The sequence below is a fragment of the Zingiber officinale genome, chromosome 10A, assembly GCF_018446385.1.
Source record: "Zingiber officinale cultivar Zhangliang chromosome 10A, Zo_v1.1, whole genome shotgun sequence".
NCBI lineage: Eukaryota > Viridiplantae > Streptophyta > Magnoliopsida > Zingiberales > Zingiberaceae > Zingiber > Zingiber officinale.
The window spans coordinates 89,202,266-89,226,691 of NC_056004.1; the positions used below are offsets into that span (position 1 = coordinate 89,202,266).

The window sequence follows — 24,426 nt, forward strand, 5'->3', positions numbered from 1 at the left end:
CATTGTCAATAGATAAATCGTTCAGCGAAAATTTCCACTGTCATATTAGGGATTTACATGTTCTGTTAAGGAAAAGTATTAGAAATATTTTCTTGACTTGTCCTTTCATATGACAATCGGAAAGCGTGCATGTGCTTTGAGAAATGTGCACATACGCTATAGTGTCACTATATAAAGGAAGGTCCATGTATCGAAGGAGATATGCGCCATTTGTGATGCTGGTACAATTTTCTTTACTCTTCACTGTTGTTGGTAACTAATTTGAACATCGGAGGACCAATGCTGAGAACCCTTTCTCTAACCCGACACTGACGTTCTTGGTTTTGTAAGGTGAAGTGAAATCTTTACACGTTTAACCATAGAAACACATTTCCAAACCGCTGTCTTCACTATTTTCAGACAAGATCAAGAAGTAATGCAAAATACTTGCTCGATTCCATGCCGACAAACAATAAAGTCGAACAGCTTAAATAAAGTATTATGCACTAATATTTGATAAGATATGGACAGAATGAAAAGGCAAAGAGAAACATAAGTTTCAGGTAGTTTCGATTAGAAGTAAAGGAATTCTATCATCAGACTAGGAGAATTTCCAGCTCAAGGCCCCGCTTAAGATTGCGAAGGCTCATATTAACAAATGTAATTAAAGGTGTTTGCAAAAAAACTCGGGGTATCGTGCATCTGCAACAGGAATGAAAATTTTAGTTTCCATGCCAATTCTAAAACCTGCAGCCAAAGCAGCAGCACACATCGATTTTTATACAGAGAGATATATAGATTCTGATGCATCATGAATTAACGATAGTCTACGTCAAGATGAGCTGAGAAGAGGTTAGGCTACAGATGTGGATTCCAAAAAATTGTCCAAGTACTCTTTCAGCTTAACTTTGGTGATTGCACCCTCTCTTTTACTTTCTGGAACCTCTTGACCATTTTTGAAGATTAAGAGTGATGGCAAGCCGTAAACTTTGTACTCTGAAATCAACTTGGGATTTGCATCATGATCAATCTTGACGACCTTTAATCTTCCCTTGTATTCCTAGAAGTTTCAAATCCCCACTCAGGCAATTTGAAATTTGAAATTTGAAAATTTACAGCTAATTTAGTTCCATCCTGAATGCTATCTTAAACTGCATAGTGGTATACTGGTATGAATGTCAAACCTTTTAAAGATGTGGGCTATCTGGTTAGAAACGTCTAATAAAACCAAAAGCTAAAAACCAGCAATTCATGAAAAGCCAAGTTCACCTTCACCATGGTCATATTTATAATCATGATATGTATGAGGAATGGCTAGATGCAGGGATTTCATGTTGGAGTCATATGGCTTGTATATACCTTAACCTAATAATTAATGGGAAAACAACAATGTATACAAAATAGTGTCATCTTAAATCTGATAATTTCAAGGTTAATGCCATTCTCAATGGAACTGAATCTGGTTACAGCACTCATTAATGATTCACTGATGCATCACTTGAAGTTGGAACCCTAACCCACAAGAAACTTCCTTATAATAATTCTCAAATAATAAATTATAATGCATAAAGAGATCCTTGTTATGAGGCCCTCAGCCCTGAGCATGGTACTGTGGAAGAGAATTATCATCAATTGTTGATTTATGCTCACAAATATCATGAAATGAGAGAAGATTATCTGAGAATGACAAATACTTCAGTAAGCATGGTAGGCTTTTATATTCAGAGATTTAGTAGGAAGTCCAGTTTTCATCTGCGGTAGTTGAGGGTATCTAATTTGTTGATATACAGAGTCTATGAGGTACTCCACTTAGCAAAGAGAAAGACAATCCATCAAATATCAACAAGAGTGATTGGAAGATGATGGAGACAAAACCATCAATGACTTGAGAATAGTATGTCTAGTGAGACTTTAAAATAAGGTGTCATGAAAAATTTTGAAGGGATGCTTCATGTTAGTAGTCTTAGTAACTAGGTCCATCTTAGGAGGATTATATAGGTTATATATATGGCAAATGATTGAGATCTAATGAAGCATCTAAACACATTTTAAAACGTTGTGTATGAGTTGACCATGGTTGGGGAGGTACAATTATTCATTACTTGTTTGTTAATCTTTTTGTAGACTCTCCTTGTTGACAAGAGATATATATAGGTGGCTATACATGAAGTGACAAATAAATTATTGTATATATTGCTCAAGGAATGGAAAAGTTATCATTTGAAAATTGTAGAGTACTCTAGTTAGACAAAGCGAGGGCAAGAAGAGAGACAATCACAAAAGCAAAGATCTCAACAACACAGATCTAAATTGAAACCTAAATCTTCAGCAGTGTTCAATAATACAAGTGTTAGGTATATGAGCATGTCTCTCTAGAGAAGAAGGTAGAAATTCAAGGGTGTGTGCCAACAATCAAAGATGATGATATTGCTGTTCTTACCATCTTAGAGAAAAAGATTGTACCTTCTGTAGTTGGGTATTTGACTTCAGACTACATGATTAAATGTTTGCTACACATTTATTATATGTGTGATCATACAACAGTTAGGATGATGACTCAAGGTAGAAGTCTACGGCATTGATACAGTAAGACTTAGTTCACCTGGAGGAGCACAACACATCATAGGACAAATGACATTTATTCGAAAGATAAGAAATCTAATTTCACTAAGACAGTTAGATTTAGAGGGTACCACTACGTGGATCATATGACTTTGGTGTGTGTAAAGGAGACCAAGATGAGTAGGACTACTCTAGAGGATCAACTTAGAGTATTAGATGGAGTTGTATAGTAATAACACACAGTGGTGGAGATCGTTAGGTTTGTGCTGTTGTTGAGTCAAATAGGCCTAGCACGTGCTCCAGCAACAATTGAATGTATAGGTGCAACCTAATTAACCCGATTAAAACCAATAATCTCTCTTCTAGGGTTTCTCGGGATATTTTCTAAGATTTTTTTCAAAGTTTTGCACTGGATTTTTTGTTGGTTGTGATTTTTTCGCCACTGGAGCATTGAAGAACCTAGAAATGTTGTGGTGTGCATTTAGAACTATGGGAACCATCTTTCTCTTAAAGAAAAAGATTTTCTTATGGGAAATTTTTTGATGTCCAGTGAATGCTAGAATTGAGGATTTTCTTGTCTCTTTGTTGGTGTTGAGAAAGCATCTAGAGTGGATTGAGAGGGCTTTCAAATTTAAAGTGTGGACAATGGTATGCCTAGTTTCCTTGCATTTTATTCTCATATTATTGAGTTGGTTTATTTTTCTCTGCAGCAGACAGATGAAGATTCTACCGTGAGGACTTATAGCTAAGATTATTAGTATTCCACAGGTACTAGATTTGGATCAACAAGTGTGTGGTTTGAGCCGGAAGGTTTATCAAGCAGTGCTAGAGTGATCTTCAATCCTATCGAATGGTCTCAGAGGAACTTGTGGATTGGGATCCAAACAAAATCTAACCCACCCTCTACTTTCTCGAATCAAAGAATACATTTGCAACACTCATAAGATTGGAGATTTATGGAAATTAGTTCATAGGAGTCCTGATTTTTCATTTCAAACATTTAATACCATCTAAATCAAAGAAATTTTTTGTGTAGGCCTGTTTGTGTGCATGGGCAAGAGAGTGAAAGGAAATTAAGGAAAAAGAGGGCAAGAGAACAAAGCAAAATTGAGGGCAAATGAATTCTGCCGATTAAAGTAGAAATGGAGGAATACGTTTTTCGTCACCTACTTGATCTTAACTTTAAGCTTCCAGACAAGGGGAACCAAACAACAATGGAGAAATAGACTAATTCTCTGATACGGCACACGAAATTAACACAACAAAAGAGAGAGAAATAATTAAAGAAAGCAGAAACCTGCGAAGCCCACTCAATGACGGAGGAGATCAATCGGCAAGGGCCGCACCAGTCGGCGACAAACTCCACCAGGACGGGGAGCTCCGATCCCAGCACCTCAGTGGCGAACTCGCTCTGGCCGATCTGAGCGAGCGCGCCGCAGCGGATGGCGATCCTCGCCGGGGCGGCGCGCAACGGGGTCGCCGCAAGCCCCCACGCCCTCAACGGCGCAGTCGACGCAAGAGGGCGATGCGGCGGGAGGCAGATTCGGCGGCTGGGGTCCAGATGCCGGTTCAGCGAGGAGGCAGAGGGCGGCCGGGCGGCGGCGCAGGGGGAGAAACTAGTCGTCGCCATGGATGCGTATCGCACTCGAGTGGAGCTCAGCAGCTGAACAAATATGGATTGTGTATGGCTCACATTCGGACTCAATTATATCTATACTTTTTTGCAAAATGTAGCTGAGAAAATTACATACCTATCCTCCTATTTTGTATATTTGCAATTTTATATCTTAGTTTTCTACATATACCATTATAAAATTTAAATCTTACCTAAATGACATTAGAAATAAATACGATAATCCGTAATAATCTGCGATTACGGAGATGGGCTGGCTGGGCCGGGCTCATAAAGGAAGAAATTGGGATGGATACTGGGTCCTTGGGAGAAGTTGAGCTCGAGAATCGAATTTGGCTTGGCTTCAAAGTCTAGTGATCTTGGGCCCGAGCTGTACTCGACTACGGGCAACTAAATTCCACCGTATTGATATATTTAAGTGGCGTTTGATTTTTTTTTAGAAATCAGAATGAAAATAAAAATTATAATATGATGGAATAAGAATGGATATGAGCATAAATATCACTCCTAAAAATAATATTTGGTTAATTGAATATTTAATATCGTAATAAATTAAAATTTTTATTTTTTACATTTAGAGTAAAATAAGAAGAAAAAATTAGATGGGAGAGAAAATTAAATGAGAGAGCAAAATATAATGAGAGAGAATAATGAAAAAGAAAGTATGATGAAAGAGAAAATGTGATGAGCAATAATTAATACAGTAAAAAGTATAATGAGAGAAAATAACGAAAGAGAGTCTAATGGGAGATAGCATAATGAGAGCAGATGAGGAGAGAGAAAATATGATTATAGAGAAAGTGTGATAGAAAAGAATGAAGAGAGAAAGTGCGCTGAGAGAAAATAAGGAGAGAAAATGTGTAATGGACGAGATTGAGAACAGAAAAGTATGATGAGATATAAAGCGTGATGAGAGAGAGTGTATGATGAGAAAAATTGAGGAGAGAGAGTGTGATGGAAGAGAAAGCATGATGAGAGAGAAAGTATGATGAGAGAGAATGAAGAGAAAGAAACTGTGATGAAAGAGAAAATAGAGAGAGTGTATAATCGAAGAGATTGAGAGAGAAAGTGTGACGATAGAATGAGGAGAGAGAAAGTATGATGAGAAAGAACAATGAGAGAGAATGAAATGAAAGAAAAATTGAACAAATATATTAATGATATTTTCGTCTAAAATTTTTAGGTGACGCTTGGTTAAATAGCTATACCCAAATTTTTAAGTTTCATTTCAAAATTTTAATTTTATTTCTATCAACCAAACATAAAATTTAAAAATGAATTCATTCTCTCATTCCCAAATCTATAAATCAAACGAACATTTTTTTTTCTCAACCATGTAATTAAAAGAACTCTTAGGCATATGAAGATGTGTCCTTATATCACTCTTTAATTTAGAACTCACACATTATCTATACTCTCGGTTCATTTAGTTATTTTTAGCAAAAGTTTTAAGTAAAAGATGGGCATCTTGGGATATAAGAAAAGAATCTTGTGGGATTTTGTTAAAACAAGGCGAATCCCAAATTTGGCAATTCCACTCGTTGCACCGAAGCTACGACCTCGGACACGAAGTACCATCCTCGGATCGTTTCGAATCGTTTGGGACACGACGTTGGGGACGATGGATTTCCAGCTCAGCTACCTCTCCCTTTGCGGCTGGCCCACAGAATGTATCCAATGGCCGTACGTTGGTCCTGCTTCTTTGGGCGCGTTCTTCTCTGTCTCTTCGCTTCCGTACGCTTCAAAACCTCGCCGCCTACCTCCATTTGCCTTCCACGGCCGCCTCTCTCTCTCTCTCTCTCTCTCTCTTCCTTCGCCGTCGCCATGGCTTCCGGTAGATTGCCTAGCAGCGCGGATTTCCGTTCGTACTTTTGCCACCGATGCCGCCACAATGTGCCTCTCTTCTCCTCTGTCGCCGGCGACCTCGCCTGCCCCTTCTGCCGTGGCGGATTCCTCGAGGAGTCCCATACCCCTCCGCTCGCCCCTCCTTTTAGCACTCTGGATCCCTTCTTACCTCTCGCTTCCGGCGACAACCCCTTCCTTGGCCCCCCCTCTCCGCTCCCCTTCCTTGTGTCCTCTTCCGACAGCTTCGAGCTCCGCAGGCCGATGGAGCCCGCCGACGCTCTCAGCCCGGTCTCTCCCGGTCATTCTCCCTTCAGTCCCTTGCTCTTCCTCCAGGATGCCGTCCTCGACGGCGGCGGCGGCAACGGAGGAAACACAACAGGGGACTACTTCATGGACCTCGACCTCGAGACTCTGATTCAGCAGCTCGCGCAGAACGATCCCAATCGCTACGGCTCGCCGCCCGCCGCTAAATCCTCCATTGAAGCCCTGCCGGACATCAAGGTCTCGCCTGAACCGGCTGGCTCCGAGGGATCCCAGTGCGCCGTGTGCTGGGACGCCTTCGAGGCCGGCGGTGTGGCAAAACAGATGCCCTGCAAGCACATCTACCACAAAGATTGCATCTTGCCGTGGCTTGCACTGCACAATTCCTGCCCGGTGTGCCGGTTTCAGCTTCCGGCAATGGAGGAAAATTCTACTGCGTCTGCGACCGGCGATTCTGTGGGATCCAGGAGATCACAAAGGAACTTTAGCAGCTCAATTCCATGGCGATTTACGCCTCACGAGGTGCACAATTCAAGTAGCAATTCTGACAACAACAATGATGCAAATTCTGGTCACTGAAACCAGAAATCAGAGACTTAACCGAAGCAAGATAGAAACAAGTTCATTAACTAGTTTGTCTCTCGATCTGTAATGCTTTATAGATTACAGTGTAATTAGGCGATGGATTTGCTTTTCGATTTGTACTATGAATTCCCCTGTTGGCATCATGTAAATAAAGATTATGTTGTGTTCATTGGATTGATGTTCATTGAGGCAATTATGAAAGCGAAGAGACAAAAACAAGTTCCGTTAGTTTTGTACAAGACAGGAAGAACAGAGACAGTTCAGATCAATCCTCCTCCCCCTGCTGAATCCAGCAGGAGTCATCTCCGGTTCGACCACATCGTCCTCAGTTGGCTCGGTATCCTCTTCCTTGATCGTTTCCAGCACCTTGGGCACCTTTAGCTTCTCCACCTGGACGATCTCCGGCGGCGCGACCTCCATCGCAAAGTGGAACCAGTAGCCTCCGGCCATGCTTGACTGAAACTAAGGCGCAATTGGGGCATTTATAGGCACAATTGGGGAAGACCCAACTGTGCGAGTTTTTGCATGAATGGTAACTACTGGTGTCCGAGCTTGAAGTGCAATAACATCACAGTATGGTTGTGGGTATGGAGAGTTAGAGTTCCATTCGATGGAGGCGGAACCGATCCAAGTTAGATTCCTTTTTGAGCGTGCGCGTGGGCGAAGAAGGTGGGTGGAGAATCCGCACCGTCGACTGATCGGCCACGTGTCGATTGTTGGCTGGAAGTTGTAATCTGATAAGATCGTATGCTTTTTCGTCGATATTTAGAGATGATTAAGCCACGTGGTGCTTAGTGGGGGTTGTGAGACGGGATTAGATGATTGATCGGATACAATGTACCTCGATCTGATCCCTCTCAGAATATTGTGTTAGATTTGGCGTAATCTATTTAAAATTTGATTAGATCGGCGGTTCCGCTAATCAGGGTGCATTTGATATAGTGAAGATCGAAGAGAATCTAAATAAAATTAGAAATGTAATAAGAATATAATAAAAAGAAATTATCTTATTATATTTTTTTCTTCTATAAATCTCACACCCCCAAATTTAAAAATGAGACTCAATTGGTACGTTCAGACCATCCAACCTGTTTGATCATTAGATGTGTCTAATTAACTGACGCAGCACTAACTTGAATTCGTTAATTTCTAATTAACTGACACAGTGCAAGTTATTGAATTCGTTAATTCCTAAAAAACATACTCTAAATATTTAAAATATAAAAATTATTTAAAATAATAAAAAAAATATTCAGAACGTCCAAAAACAGAACCTAAAGACCATAAATCAACGTGGTTCTATTCAAATCAAACGTCTCATTCTAATATCCAAATAAAAAAAAAACAAATCATGACTTTCAAAAATTTAATCCGCATCATTAGCTCAATTAGATTGATCTATCAACTTAATTGATCTTTCTGATTCGATTAGTCTTTCCTACTTGATAGGTCTGACTAACCCATGTTAATACTATCTTTCACACCAACACTCTTAGCTCGATTTGCATACTCAAATCTGCATGGCACAGTCAACCTGAGCATTTCACACTCAACTGGTTGAATTAGGCTAATCAATCTTCTTGAGTTGTCAAATTTACTCATTTTTATTTATGTTTAATTGAATTTTGATAGGATGACTTTTATATGAATTTGTTAGTCTGGGCAACACGCGTGGGCGTGCCTCTCACGCAGGGAGGCGCCTCCCCGAGTGAGAGGTGTCCACACATGCCACCCATGCGTGTCGCCAAGCCAAACAAACCTCGACTTTTATATATATATATAATCAACTTTTTCTCTTTTCTTCGCTGAAACTCTCACTATTCTCCTCATCGAAACCCTAGCACTTTCTCGCCCTCATGATTATCCTCGCCAAAGAGCTCTCTCACCGCGATGATTACAAACCCTCTCTCAAAGGCACCCTCTCTCGGTGAGATGAGCTCTCTCTGGCTCTCTCCCTGTCCTCTCGCGAATGTAGGTTTTCCGACCCTCTCTCGTCGTGCCTTCCCTCAACGTGATAAAGCTCCCTGCAACGAAGCTCCCCACGACGTAGGCTCTTGTCGTGCCCTCCCTCGAGCCTCTCTCACTCGTCGCGATGAAGCTAGGCGCATGCCTCCCGACTCCCTCCCTCACCACGACGAAGCTCCATTGCCGGCAAATATAAATTTCAGATAGAAAAAACTTTTAAAGGATAGAATTAGTCGCTATAAATTTTCTCTTTGAATTTAAACTTGCAGATCGAAAAGTTACTTCCCTTATTGATTTTCCCCGTTGTGCGCTGCCATCCCTTGCCGCAATAAAGCTCCCTTGCCGGTAAACACTCATGTTGTTCATTTTACTTATTAATCATGTTTTGTTTTTGTCATTCTGTATAAGGGTGTAATCGAGCCAAGTCGAACTCTTGAATGTTTGAGTTTGACTCGTTTATAATCGAGATGAGCTCGAACTTTATTTAACGAATATATTCATGACTCATGAGCTTATTCAAATTTTTATCGAGCCTAAACTTAATAAATTTAAATATTCATTAAAAATTAAATTATATATTTAAAAAAATTATAAATATTCTTATTAAAATTGATAATTTTATTCTAATAAATAAATTTAATATATTTATCTATATGTTTTATACGAAGAGCGTAAAATCTATAAATTTAATATCAAAACTACTATATTTTTTATTTAAAAGTTGATTCATAAGCTTAACGAACATGTTCACAAGCTAACGAGTCAAATATTGTGAAACTTGAGCTTAATTTGTTTAACTTAACGAGCATCATTAAACGAGCTTAAACGAACTTTTATCGAATCGAAATTCGAATAGCTCATGAGCGGTTTGGTTCATTTACATCTCTAATTCTATATTATAATTCCTTCGTACATGCTTTTTCTTATTTATCATTTTTATAAATTGCATTATTACGCTTTTTCTTATTTATCATTTTTATAAATTGCATTATTACGAACCGTTTGCTTTTAGTTGTATCAACTCAAGGAACCCATAAATCTTAAGAAGGAAAACACATGCTTTTTATCAATTATCATTATTGTTTTTAGGTATATTCATTGATGTGGATATATCTCTTGGCTTAATAGGAAATAGGAGAAAAGAGAGGGGTGTTTGGGTCATTTAACAAGAGTAGGGTTTTGCTTTAAGAGGGCACTATTCATCACGCCAGTGAGAGAGGAGAGGGTTATGGTGGAGGGGCCGCCGCCAAGCACAGGAGGGGCAATGGGTTTTTTGCCGCCGCCGCCGCCGCCGCCGCCTGGGCACGAGGGAGGGACCACCGTCTTTCTTTTCTCCATGCCGACCCACCCTCGACGCCGCTCCTCATCGCCTCCACTGTCTTCTTTCTTCTTCTTCTCTCACGCCCGCCGACGTCACGAAGACGGGCTCACTCTGCCTCTTCGTCTAGTGTTGGCGACCCCGCAGGCGACTCCCTACATCACCTTTTCGTGCGGACCTGGCGACAAACATCACTGGCCCCAACATCTTCTTCGTCTATGCACGACAACTTGGCCTCATTTCCGGTAGAGCACGCCACCAACTACGCCTTTGCCTCCCAACGTTGTCGCCCGCCCCACAGCCTCCGGCGAGCAACCTTCAACCATCGACACCACTGTCGGCCATACACCTCGCCACCTTTGTCAGCTGCCAAACCGAGTTCCTCATCATCGTTCCTCTTTCGGCTATCACACCCAGCGACATCCATCGGTCGATCCACGGCCTCCGCTGATTTCACAACTGTTGTCATCCTCCGATCCACGTTGCCGTATAGTTTCGACGCTGAGCCGACATCCGATCCACGCCGACGGGCGCTTTCGGCACTTGTCTGGCCTTCGAGCCATCGTTGTATTTCAGCCTACGCGTCGCTGTGGTGTGTTCGTCCTGCGTGCCGATATTATATCCCGCCCTGTATGTCGACGTCATCTCTCGGTCGATGTGTCGTTATTATCTCTCGACCAGCATGTTGTTTGCCGAATCCAGGTCATGCTCGGCCCCCAGGCAGGCAGATCCGGCTCCTCAGCTGACACATCTATCCTTCAGGGTCGTGACGACTCGATTAGCAGCGCGACCAGCTCACTGATCCATTTGAGGGGGCCCCCAGGGTTAGGGTACGTCATCGTACTCATCCTATATTTATTTCATGGTTCTGCTATTATTCAACTGCTTATATATTCGTGGGACCTGACTCGAGCATTGGGGTACCAGAGACCGGGGCAACCCGGTCGCTGGCTGCTGGTAGCGTTAACCGGAGGTCTTCTGATGACTTGGTCAACACAAAAGACAGCTCACCATCCGAGTCATGGAGATGCGGTCAACATTCCAGCAACGTCATTCCGGCAACCCCGTCTTCTCAAATTCCCGACAGGAACATAATTGCCGTCGTCTGTGGGAACTTCACCTGATTTGGAACGTGAAGATGGATGACGTCGAAAAATTCTACCATACTCATGACCTTGGTAAGTTTCGACGAGCATATCATATTCTCCTCACTCCACGGGTATTCGGGAGTCGAGAAATTGAGTCAGATCCTCTACTGGTCGGCAGGTCAGTTTTTCCGTTATATTTTCTCTTTCGACCATAGAATTTGCCACAAGTCCTCGATCAAAAACTCCCGTGCTGATCGGCCGGATTTAAGTTATATTAGAGCCACGAGCTCAATGTCGAAGACTCCCGTGCTGATCGACCGAATTTAAGCTATATTAGAGCCACGAGCTCAATGTCGAAGACTCCCGTGCCAATCGGCCGTGATTATATTATATTAGCGTCGCGGGCTCAATGTCGAAGATTCCTGTACCGATCGGTCGGGATTATATTATATTAGAGTCGCGGGCTCAATGTCGAAGACTCCCATACCGATCGGCCGGGATTATACTATATTAGAGACATGGGCTCAAAGTCAGAGGCTCCCGCGCCGATCGACCGGATTTGAGTTATATTAGAGTCATAGGCTCTAGAAGTCGAGCGGCGACTATAAACCCATATGAAGACCGTCGAGCGACGACGTTAAACCTCTGTGAAGATCATCGAGCGACGACGTTAAACCCATGTGAAGGTCGTCATTGGTCTCAGGCCAGTCTTATCGGATATTTTATCTCCCCCGTTCGGGGTCGATCGGTCTTCACTCGTCACGGACAAGTCTTATCGGATATTTTATCTCCCCCGATCGGGGTCGATCAGTCTTCACTCGTCAAATACCAGTCTTATCGGATATTCTATCTCCCCCGTTCAGGGTCGAGCGGTCGTCACTGGTTTCGGACCAGTCTTATCGGATCTCATATCTACCCCGTTCGAGGTCGAGCGGTCGTCACTGTTGGTTGCTACTCGGAAAACCTATAGGTTCCAATGTACAAAAATTTTGTACAAAGGTCTGAACCTTTTCCTAGCTACCATGTGTTCTTTTAAATTAAATTTTGGATCGCCTGCGGAACTTAACACGTTTGATCCAAAACTTAATCTATATGTTCTTTTAGGTTTTGACTTGGATCTCCTGCGGAACTTAACACGTTCGACCCAAGTCTCCTTAAGTTATTAATTCCATTAAATATTAATTTCCATAAAAGGTTCCCAGTACTGACGTGGCGAGGCACATGGCCTTCTTGGATATGGGAGCAACCACCACCGACTAGACAAAACCTTTAATAGAAAGCTAATATTTAATTTCCTAAAATAACTTTAGGTTAACCAAAGAGAACAATCAAATCACAAGGAAAAGAAAGAAACAAAAGAACACAACTTCGAAAAACATATTCGAAATTCTAGAACGTAAGCCTCTTGTATTTGGTATTATTTCCATAAATAACTAGCATGATGCGGAAATAGAAATTACTAGTTATACCTTGTAGAAAAACCTCTTGATCTTCTACCGTATTCCTCTTCTAACCTCGGACATTGTGTGGGCAACGATCTACCAAGATGAGAAACCACCAACCACCTTCTTCTCCTCCAAGCAAGGTTCGGCCACAAAGGAAGAACTTTACCAAAGAAGAAAATCAAAATACTAACCAAGCTCCAAGAGATGCTAGCTTTCTCTCCTTCTTCTTCTTCTTCTCCAAGTAGTATCCGGCCACCACAAGAACTCCAAGAAAGATGAAGTATTCGGCCACCACAAGAGGAAGAGAGGGAGAGGGTAATGGCCGGCCACAACACCAAGGAAAAAGGGAGAGAAAACAATAGAGGTTGTGTCTCTTGAAGGCACCCTCACCCCTTCTTTTATATTCCTTGGCCTAGGCAAATTAGGAAATTTATTTACAATAAAATTTCCTTAATTTCCTTGACATGATTTATTTGAGAAAAATAAAATAAAATTTTCCAAATAAACTCTAATGGCCGGCCACATCAAGAGGAAGCAAATCGGACAAGTTTCAATCAACAATTAAAACTTTCCTAATTTGTTTCTGGAAATTTTAAAAAATAAAATTTCTCTTTAAAATCTCTTCATGGTTGATAAAAGGAAATTTCTATAATTTTAATTTTATCAACATGTGAATAATTTTAAAAGAAAAAATAAAACATCTCTCCAATCTACAAATAAGGAAAGAGATCTAATCTCTTTCTTTAATCTTTTGTAGATCTTTTACAAGAGAGATATTTTAATTTTAATTCTCTTTAAAATATATCTTCCACATAATAATAAAAATTAAAATTAAATTTCTTTTAATTTTATTTGGCCGGCCCTACTAGCTTGGGTTCAAGCTAGGGTCGGCCACCTTATACCTAGGCCGGCCCTAGCTTGTTCCCAAGCTAGCTTGGCCGACCCCCATTGGTGGGTATAGAAGGTGGGTATAGGTGGGTATAGAACTCTATAAATAAGAGGCTACGATAGGGACCGAGAGGAGGAATTAGTTTTGGTCTCCGATAAAATTAAGCATCCCGTGTTCGAACACACAACTTAATTTTATCAATGATAATTCATTCCACTAGAGAACTATCATTGAACTACCGCACCAATCCCAAATTACATTTTGGGCTCCTTCTTATTATAAGTGTGTTAGTCTCCTGTGTTTAAGATATCGAATGTCCACTAATTAAGTGAGTTACTGACAACTCATTTAATTAATATCTAAGTCCAAGAGTAGTACCACTCAACCTTATTATCATGTCGGACTAAGTCCACCTGCAGGGTTTAACATGACAATCTTTATGAGCTCCTCTTGAGGACATTCTCAACCTAGTATCTCTAGGACACAGTTTCATTCTATAATCAACAACACACACTATAAGTGATACCATTTCCCAACTTATCGGGCTTATTGATTTATCGAACTAAATCTCACCCATTGATAAATTAAAGAAATAAATATCAAATATATGTGCTTGTTATTATATTAGGATTAAGAGCACACACTTCCATAATAACCGAGGTCTTTGTTTCTTTATAAAGTCAGTATAAAAGAAACGACCTCAAATGGTCCTACTCAATACACTCTGAGTGTACTAGTGTAATTATACAGTCAAGATAAACTGATACCTAATTACACTACGACCTTCTAATGGTTTGTTCCTTTCCATTTTGGTCGTGAGCTACTGTTTATAATTTATAAGGTAATGATTATCTTCTGTATGTGACACCACATACTATATTATCTACAATATAAATTAATTGAACAACTACAACTAAATGTAGAAAATTGACCAAATGTGATTCTTTATTCATAATGAATGTTTACAAGCTTAGGCTTTCAAGATACACTCCAACAATCTCCCACTTATACTAATGACTAAGTTGCCATATCTTCTACCATACATCTGATTCCCATTCCTCCACATGCCGATCGAAAGCTTAAGGGCCTTAGTGAAAGGATCTCCGAGTTATCCGCCGATGCAATCTTGGCGATGACAACTTCTCCTCGCTCACGATATCTCGTATCGGTGGTACTTGCGCTCTATATGTTTACTTGCCTTATGAGCTCATGGTTCCTTCGAGTTTGCAATCGCACCGCTATTATCACAATAAATTATGATGATTTTGGGCAAACCAGAATCACGTCTAAGTCCATTAGAAAGTTCCCGAGCCATACCGCTTCTTTGGCTGCCTCAGAGGGTCACATACTCAACTTCCATGGTTGAGTCTGAAACGCATTTCTACTTAACACTCCTCCATGAAATGGCTCCACCTCCTAAAGTAAACACATAGCCGATGTAAACTTACTATTTCCCTATCTGATTGAAATCCGTGTAACCCACAGGGAACAGATCGTCTGCTTGGTAAACTAGCATATAATCTCTAGTCCTTCTCGGTACTTTAATATATGCTTTACCGCAGTCCTTGTCTTGGGTTACTCGATATCTCCTGACCATGCCCACGGCAAAACAGATATCGTCTCGTACATAGCATTGCATACATTAGGCTTCCTACAACCGAAGCATAAGGAACTTCTTTCATGTCCTCTATCTCTTTCGATGTCTTTGGAGACATCTCTTTAGATAGAGCTACTCCATGTCTAAAAGGTAAGAAACCTTTCTTGGATTCCCATGCTAAAACGAGCAAGGATTGTATCTATATATGAAGCTTGGGATAGACACAACATTCTTTTCTTACGATCCCTTATAACTTTGATCCCAAGAATGTGTGCACATTCTCCTAAGTCCTTCATATCAAATTGTTTGGACAACCATACCCTTACGTCCGATAATACCTTGACATTGTTGCCAATTAACAAAATATCATCTACGATAGTACAAGAAATACCATCACGTTTCCGTTACACTTCTTATATACACAAGACTCATCCGGACTTTGAATAAATCCATATGATGGATTACTTCATTAAATCGGATGTTCCAAGACCTGAAGCTTGCTTGATCCATAAATGGACCGATTGAGCTTGCACACTAGATGCTCTTTGCCTTTTCAATGAACCCTTCGGTTGCTTCATATGGATGTTCTCTTCAAGACTTCCATTAAGGAAAGTCGTCTTGACATCCATTTGCCAAATCTCATAATCCATATGAGCGAATGGATAAGAGTATCCGGATAGACTTAAGCATGGCTCTTGGTGAAAAGGTCTCCTCATAATCGATTCCTCTTTTGAGTGTACCCTTTGCAACAAGCCTAGCTTTGAAGGTTTCTACCTTCCCGTCATCCCTCTTTTCCTTTTGTAGATCCACTTGCATCCAACAGCTTTTACACCATCGGTGGTTCCAAGCTCCCGGACCTTATTAGAGTACATAGACTCTATTTCGAATTCATCGCCTTTTGCCAAGATGCTCATATCTTGGAGTGCTTCATTATATGGGGATCGGGTTCATGTTTACCCGGATCAAGTCCGAAGACTCTCCCAAAACATGAATCTCTCAGGTTGCCTCACAACCCTCCCACTCGACGAGGCACATCTGCGTGGTTGTGTATCATGTGTGACACGTGTTGCCTCTTGTGGTACTTCATCTTGTCCTACTGAAGAAGACATGTCCTCTAAGTTCTTCTAAAACGACTTTACCTCTGGGCTTGTGATCCATTATATAATCTTCTTCTAAAAGCGGGCATTGGTGCTAACAATGACCTTCCGGTCTTTAGGACTATAAAATAAACCACCTTTCGTTCCTTTGGGATATCCTACAAACACGCGAACTTCAGTGCGAGATTCTAACTTATCAAGATCTGGTTTCAGACATGTCTTGGACTACCCCAAATCCGAATATGTCTTAGACTGGGTTTTCGCCATTCCACAATTCTATGGGAGTAGAAGAAACGATTTAGAAGGTACTAAGTTCGAGCGATAACTTCTGTTTCCGAGCATATCCCAAAACGAATTTGAATTTCGAATAACTCATCATCGATCTAACCATCTCCATAAGAGTCCTATTCCTTCGCTCTGCCACCATTTCATTGGGGTGTTCCAGTGCGATAATTGGGATTGAATCGCCTTCGATAAGTAATTCCTAAACTCTCCTAAGAGGTATTCGCCACCACGATCGATCGTAGTGTCTTGATACTTTACCTAATCGCTTCTCCACATCAACCTTGTATTCTTTGAACTTATCAAAACACTCGGACTTGCGATTAGGTAAATGTATCCGTATCTTGAATAATCGCTCATGAAAGAGACAAAATATTCAAAACCTCCTCTCGCTTGGATGGACATAGGACACACAAATCCGAGTGAACCAATTCTAACACTTCTTTGGCTCTATACCCTTGGCCTTGAACGGCCTTTTGGTCATTTTACCTTCTAAGCAGGATTCACAAGTTGGAAAATTTTCAAACTCTAATGAACTCAAAAGTCCATCGGCTATAAGCCTCCGAATCCTACTTATGTTAATACGACCAAGCCTTAGATGCCAAAGATATGCTTGGTTCATTTCAAGGTTCTTTTCTCTTATTAGAATTAGAAGATGAGTTATAAATTTCCATGTTTTGCTTTGTGGAAGAAATTGATTTAAAGTATACAAATTGCCAACTAATGCACCGAAGATAATCACTTTATTTCTTTTAATAACTACATCACATTGAAAGAAACCGAATATCCATCTAAAAGCAGTTTAGAAACCGAAATTAAATTCTTTCTAAAACGGGTACATAAAGACAATTTCTTAAAATCAAATTTTTATTTCTACTAAAAGATAAGTAGACGTCTCCCACAACAGCTGCCACCTTAGTAGCATTGCCCATGTAGACGGTAATCTCCCCTTCAGATAGTCGTCGGTTTCCTGGAACCCCTGCAAGGAATTGCAGACATGATCATGGCTCCCGTATCTACACACCAGGTGTTGGTAGATAACACCGCTAAACATGTTTCAACAACTAGAGTATGAGATATACCTTTGTTTTGGTTCTTACGAGAACAGTCCGCCTTCCAATGTCCTGCCTGCTTGCAGATGAAGCACTTGCCCTTCGGCTTCTTTATTCACTTTCTTTGCTGAACCAACTTGTTTCTTCTTCTTCTTTCCTTTCGGTTTAGAAGTAGAACCATTTTCGGCATAGTGAATTTGAGCATTGTGACGAAATAACCCTTCTGCTTCAAGTTCAGTAGTTCCCCTAATGAATAAATCCTTTTATTCATATTATAGTTCAAACGGAACTGTCAAAACTTCTAGGTAGGGTTTGGAGGATCATATCGATCCGGGTTTCCATCAATTTCTCCTCCAAGGATGTCGTTCGGATAAGCCATCATCTTTAGGATATGATCCTTACAGGAGTACCCTCTTGCATGGTGGCCGTCATTATCTTTCTCATGGCTTCTTGCCTAGAAGCCCTATCCCGATGACCAAAGAGTTCCTTGAGATTGTTCATGATATCATAGGTCGTTGGTAAATCTTGATGCCGATGTTGCAATACATTTGACATTGAAGCCAAAATGTAACACCGTGCCATCTCATCTGCTTTTACCCATTTCCTATGATATTCAATCTCCTCTTGGGTAGATTCACCAAGAGGGTGCATCGGGCAATGCTCATCAAGATAAATTTATAGCTTTCAAAGAAGAACAATGTCCGTGTTTCTTTTCCAATCTATGTAGTTAAGTCCCGATAAGTCTATTTTGTTGAAGTATGATGGACGATGGGTTGAAAGACATCCTAAGAATCACAAATAACTTTTGGTCGAACTCTAAATTTAGAATAATATTGATTCCTCAAACAATACTATTTTAAATTAACCAACACCTTAAAACACCGTGAATTTTGTATGCCACGTTAGTGTGGACGATACAAATTCAACATTTGTAAAAGGAGAGTTTTAACCCATTAATTTTATTATCTTGTCAACCTAACTTTTGACAAATAAAATTAATAGTTGGTATTATTGGTCACACAAATAATAGCAGTGACTCCGTGGGGAGGATACTATTAGATGTGTCTAAGTGTACACCATTACTTGACACTAAGTCCATTAATAAGATTATGCCCCTTCCGTTGGGGAAGATCACACGCTCTAATTAACTTCCTATAGTCATCCAAAAATGGAAGTCTGTTCTAGTGATCCGCAAACAAGCTCATCCGTTATGGAGGAAGGCACTCGAGCCAACGCAAGCTTGTTTGCATCACTTACAAACCAAGAATGGACACCATGGGATTTACTTAAAATCCCTCTCCCACTTAGTTATTTATAAATGAGGAATTTTAACTATGCTAGCCTACTAAACTTGTAAACTAACACACCACAATATAAAAGCAATAAATAGAAAATCTAATTTTCAACTATTATGGCTTTTATCTTTAATTGTCCTCCGTGTGTTGTCATCCAAGCTGCTGCCATATTTGGCCACCGCCACCGGGTCTAATTGTTGCATCCATCTTGCTCCTAGTTCCACTGCGCCTCTGGTCCTTAGAAGGTTCCACGCTTTGCAAGATTCGATCCATGACATAAATAGAATTTTACATTTTGATCCTATATTCCATAAAAGGAATGTACATGTATCTAGATCAAAAATAAAATCCTAATAAAACTAAATACGGCTCCTGCTATTTTAATACAATCATGCACACACATTTAAATTGCCCTTGACATGTCCAAGGGTCCAATCACACACATAATTAACTAAAAGCCATAATAGTTGGATCCTCATCCACAAAGTTAGCACATCCTACTATTATCCCGCCTAAATTATGTATGACATGTGCATAATTAAACTAAATACCAAATACACGAGGCAAAACCCTAGCTCGATACCAATTGTTGGTTGCTACTAAGAACCTATAGGTTCCACTGCATAAAAATTTTGTACAAAGGTCTCGAACCTTTTCCTAGCTACCATGTGTTCTTTTAAATTAAATTTTGGATCGCTGAACTTAACACGTTTGATCCAAAACTTAATCTATATGTTCTTTAGGTTTTGACTTGGATCTCTGCGGAACTTAACACGTTCGACCCAAGTCTCCTTAAGTTATTAATTCCATTAAATATTAATTTCATAAAAGGTTCCCAGTACTGACGTGGCGAGACACATGGCCTTCTTGGATATGGGAGCAACCACCACCGACTAGACAAAACCTTTAATAGAAAGCTAATATTTAATTTCCTAAAATAACTTTAGGTTAACCAAAGAGAACAATCAAATCACAAGGAAAAGAAAGAAACAAAAGAACACAACTTCGAAAAACATATTCGAAATTCTAGAACGTAAGCCTCTTGTATTTGGTATTATTTCCATAAATAACTAGCATGATGCGGAAATAGAAATTACTAGTTATACCTTGTAGAAAAACCTCTTGATCTTCTACCGTATTCCTCTTCTAACCTCGGACATTGTGTGGGCAACGATCTACCAAGATGAGAAACCACCAACCACCTTCTTCTCCTCCAAGCAAGGTTCGGCCACAAATGAAGAACTTTACCAAAGAAGAAAATCAAAATACTAACCAAGCTCCAAGAGATGCTAGCTTTCTCTCCTTCTTCTTCTTCTCCAAGTAGTATCCGCCACCACAAGAACTCCAAGAAAGATGAAGTATTCGCCACCACAAGAGGAAGAGAGGGAGAGGGTGGCCGGCCACACCAAGGAAAAGGAGAGAAAACAATAGAGGTTGTGTCTCTTGAAGGCACCCCTCACCCTTCTTTTATATTCCTTGGCCTAGGCAAATTAGGAAATTTATTTACAATAAAATTTCCTTAATTTCCTTGACATGATTTATTTGAGAAAAATAAAATAAAATTTTCCAAATAAACTCTAATGGCCGGCCACATCAAGAGGAAGCAAATCGGACAAGTTTAAATCAACAATTAAAACTTTCCTAATTTGTTTCTGGAAATTTTAAAAAATAAAATTTCTCTTTAAAATCTCTTCATGGTTGATAAAAGGAAATTTCTATAATTTTAATTTTATCAACATGTGAATAATTTTAAAAGAAAAAATAAAACATCTCTCCAATCTACAAATAAGGAAAGAGATCTAATCTCTTTCTTTAATCTTTTGTAGATCTTTTACAAGAGAAATATTTTAATTTTAATTCTCTTTAAAATATATCTTCCACATAATAATAAAAATTAAAATTAAATTTCTTTTTAATTTTATTTGGCCGGCCCTACTAGCTTGGGTTCAAGCTAGGGTCGGCCACCCAATTTTATACCTAGGCCGGCCCTAGCTTGTTCCCAAGCTAGCTTGGCCGGCCCCCATTGGGTGGGTATAGAAGATGGGTATAGGTGGGTATAGAACTCTATAAATAAGAGGCTACGATAGGGACCGAGAGGAGGAATTAGTTTTGGTCTCCCGATAAAATTAAGCATCCCGTGTTCGCCCCGAACACACAACTTAATTTTATCAATGATAATTCATTCCACTAGAGAACTATCATTGAACTACCGCACCAATCCCAAATTACATTTTTGGGCTCCTTCTTATTATGAGTGTGTTAGTCTCCCTGTGTTTAAGATATCGAATGTCCACTAATTAAGTGAGTTACTGACAACTCATTTAATTAATATCTAAGTCCAAGAGTAGTACCACTCAACCTTATTATCATGTCGGACTAAGTCCACCTGCAGGGTTTAACATGACAATCTTTATGAGCTCCTCTTGAGGACATTCTCAACCTAGTATCTCTAGGACACAGTTTCATTCTATAATCAACAACACACACTATAAGTGATACCATTTCCCAACTTATCGGGCTTATTGATTTATCGAACTAAATCTCACCCATTGATAAATTAAAGAAATAAATATCAAATATATGTGCTTGTTATTATATTAGGATTAAGAGCACACACTTCCATAATAACCGAGGTCTTTGTTTCTTTATAAAGTCAGTATAAAAGAAACGACCTCAAATGGTCCTACTCAATACACTCTGAGTGTACTAGTGTAATTATACAGTCAAGATAAACTGATACCTAATTACACTACGACCTTCTAATGGTTTGTTCCTTTCCATTTTGGTCGTGAGCTACTGTTTATAATTTATAAGGTACTGATAATATCATCTTCTGTATGTGACACCACATACTATATTATCTACAATATAAATTAATTGAACAACTACAACTAAATGTAGAAAATTTGACCAAATGTGATTCTTTATTCATAATGAATGTTTACAAAGCTTAGGCTTTCAGTATACACTCCAACAGTCACTAGTCTCGGACTAGTCTTATCGAATCTCATATCTCCTCCGTTCGGGGTCGAGCGATCATCACTGGTCTCGGACCAGTCTTATTGGATATTCTATCTCTCCCGTTCGGGATCGAGCGGTCTTCATTGGTCACGGACCAGTCTTAGCGGATATTCTATCTCCCTCGTTCGGGGTCGAGCGGTCTTCACTGGTCACAGACCAGTCTTATTGGATATTCTATCTCCCCCGTTGAGGGTCGAGCAGTTTTCATTGGTCATGGACCAGTCTTATTGGATATTCTATCTCCCCCGTTGAGGGTCGAGAAGTTTTCATTGGTCATGGACCAGTCTTATTGGATATTCTATCTCCCTCCGTTCGGAGTCGAGCGATTTTCACTGGTCACGGAGCATATCAAAGCATCTTATCTCTCCCGTTTGGGGTCGAGCTATCTCCAATGATTTCGGATAGGAGTATCTCTACTGATCTCGGACTAGTGTATTGCCATCGGTCTAGGACTGAAGTATTTTCACTAGTCTCAGACCAGGGTATCCTGCGGGTTCCATGCCCCTTGGTCGCATGAGCCTCGCACCCGTTCGGGACACTGACGTCGTGCTTTTTGCTCTCACGATCCTCTCCCCCTCGGCATCATCTCACTCAGTATTACTCGATTGCCAGGCTAGCATTTACGATCGACTGGTCGACATTCTTTGGGTCGCTCGTTCAGCACTCTGGTAGCCATCCGACCGGTATCGCTCGGTCGTCCGCTTGGCCACGCGCTTGAACTAGGTCGCGCACTTGACATTCTTTAGGTCGCCCAGTCGCATTTTACGATCATCCGGTCGACATTCTCTTGACCTCTCAGTCGGCATCTTCGCGGTCGTGCACTCGACATTGCTCACCCAACGTCTCTACACCCTATCGACATCCTTTCAATCGTCCGGTCGACATCTTCGCTGTGGCACACTTCGCGTCTTGTTGGTCCTTGATTGACAATTATTTACTCGTCGCTCGCTTGACGTTTTTGCCGCTCGCCCAGCATCTATCCGGTTATCGACTTGGTACCATTTCCGTAGTTCGCTTGGCGTTACTACCATCTCTCGTCTGAAACCATTACTATAGCGATCGCTTGCGCGACATTATATGAGGGGTTCACGATTTGACTCTATGATCGAGAGTGATCCAGCTTTTGTGATAGACAGTCTAATCAGTCGGACTCGCGCCTCCTTCAACTAGACTTGAAGGGAAGGCTTGTGATGCAGATATATCTCTTGACTTAATAGGAAATAGGAGAAAAGATAGGGGTGTTTGGGTCATTTAACAGGAGTAGGATTTTGCTTTAAGAGGGCATTGTTCATCACGCCAGCGAGAGAGGAGGGGGTTTTGGTAGAGAGGATGCCGCCAAGCACAGGAGGGGCGATGGGTTTTCTGCGGCCACCGTCGCCTGGGCACGAGGGAGGGACCGCCGTCTTCCTTTTCTCCACGCCGACCCCGCCCTCGATGTCGCTCCTCATCGCCTCCGCCGTCTTCTTTCTTCTTCTTCTCTCACGCCCGCCGGCGTCACGAAGACGGGCTCACTCTGCCTCTTCGTCTAGTGATGGCGACCCCGCAGGCGACTCCCTACGTCGCCTCTTCGTGCGGACGTGGCGACAAACATCACTTCTATGCACGACAACTTGGCCTCATTTCCGATAGAGCACGCCACCAGCTACGCCTCTGCCTCCCAGCGTTGTCGCCTGCTCCACAGCCTCCGGCGAGCAACCTTCAACCATCGGCACCACTGCCGGCCAGTCACCTCGCCACCTTTGTCAGCTGCCAGACCGCGTTCCTCATTGTCGTTCCTCTTTCGACCATCACACCCGGCGACATCCATCGACCGATCCACGACCTCCGCTGATTTCACAGCTGTTGTTATCCTCCGATCCACACTGCCGTATAGTTTCAACGTCGAGCCGGCATCTGATCCACGCCAACGGGCGCTTTCGGCACTGGTCTGGCCTTCGAGCCATCGTTGTATTTCGGCCTACGCGCCATTGTGGTGTGTTTGGTCTGCGGCCGATATTATATCTCGGCCTGCATGCTGACGTCATCTCTCGGCCGACGTGCCGTTATTATCTATCGGCCGACATGTTGTTTGCCGGATCCAGGTCACACTCGGCCCCCAGGCAGGTAGATCTGGCTTCTCAGCTGACACATCTATCCTTCAGGGTCGTGACGACTCGATCAGCAGCGCGACCAGCTCACCTATTCGTCCGAGGACACCCCCCGGGGCCAGGATACGCCACCATACTCATCCTATATTTATTTCATGGTTCTACTATTATTCGACTGCTTATATATTTGTGGGACCCGCCTCGAGCATTGGGATACCAGAGATCGGGCAACCCGGTCGCTGGCTGCAAGTAGTGTTGACCGGAGGTCTTCTGATGACTTGGTCAACACATAAGACAACTCACCATCCGAGTCATGGAGATGCGGTCAACATTCCAACCACGTCATTCCGGCAACCCCCTCTTCTCAGATTCCCGACAAGAACATTCATATTTTGATTTCTTTAATAAAGTTGATATACTTGTAT

General features: G+C 41.3%; 2 protein-coding genes across 2 annotated transcripts; one reads left to right on the forward strand and one right to left on the reverse strand.

Annotated features, from left to right (window-relative positions):
* Positions 1-589: 589 nt before the first annotated feature.
* On the reverse strand, positions 590-4,237 carry LOC122027755 (thioredoxin X, chloroplastic-like). Its single transcript, XM_042586762.1, has 2 exons — positions 3,839-4,237; positions 590-1,039 (listed from the first exon to the last, which is right to left on the reverse strand). The coding sequence occupies exons 1-2, from the start codon at positions 4,169-4,171 to the stop codon at positions 833-835; spliced, it is 540 nt and encodes a 179-aa protein (XP_042442696.1). The 5' UTR covers positions 4,172-4,237; the 3' UTR covers positions 590-832.
* A 1,614-nt stretch (positions 4,238-5,851) lies between these two features.
* On the forward strand, positions 5,852-6,859 carry LOC122026769 (E3 ubiquitin-protein ligase RING1-like). Its single transcript, XM_042585490.1, has one exon. It carries the CDS (start codon positions 5,852-5,854, stop codon positions 6,857-6,859), a length of 1,008 nt encoding a protein of 335 aa, XP_042441424.1.
* Positions 6,860-24,426: the final 17,567 nt, after the last annotated feature.

What these genes read in the sequence shown, in the direction of transcription:
- LOC122027755 (XM_042586762.1), bottom strand. Translation starts at nt 4,171, where the DNA reads ATGGCGACGACTAGTTTCTCCCCCTGCGCCGCCGCCCGGCCGCCCTCT. An exon ending in TCATTGAGTGGGCTTCGCAG is followed by an intron (nt 1,040 to 3,838) that starts GTTTCTGCTTTC and finishes TGAAACTTCTAG; the next exon opens with GAATACAAGGGAAGATTAAA.
- LOC122026769 (XM_042585490.1), top strand. Translation starts at nt 5,852, where the DNA reads ATGGCCGTACGTTGGTCCTGCTTCTTTGGGCGCGTTCTTCTCTGTCTC.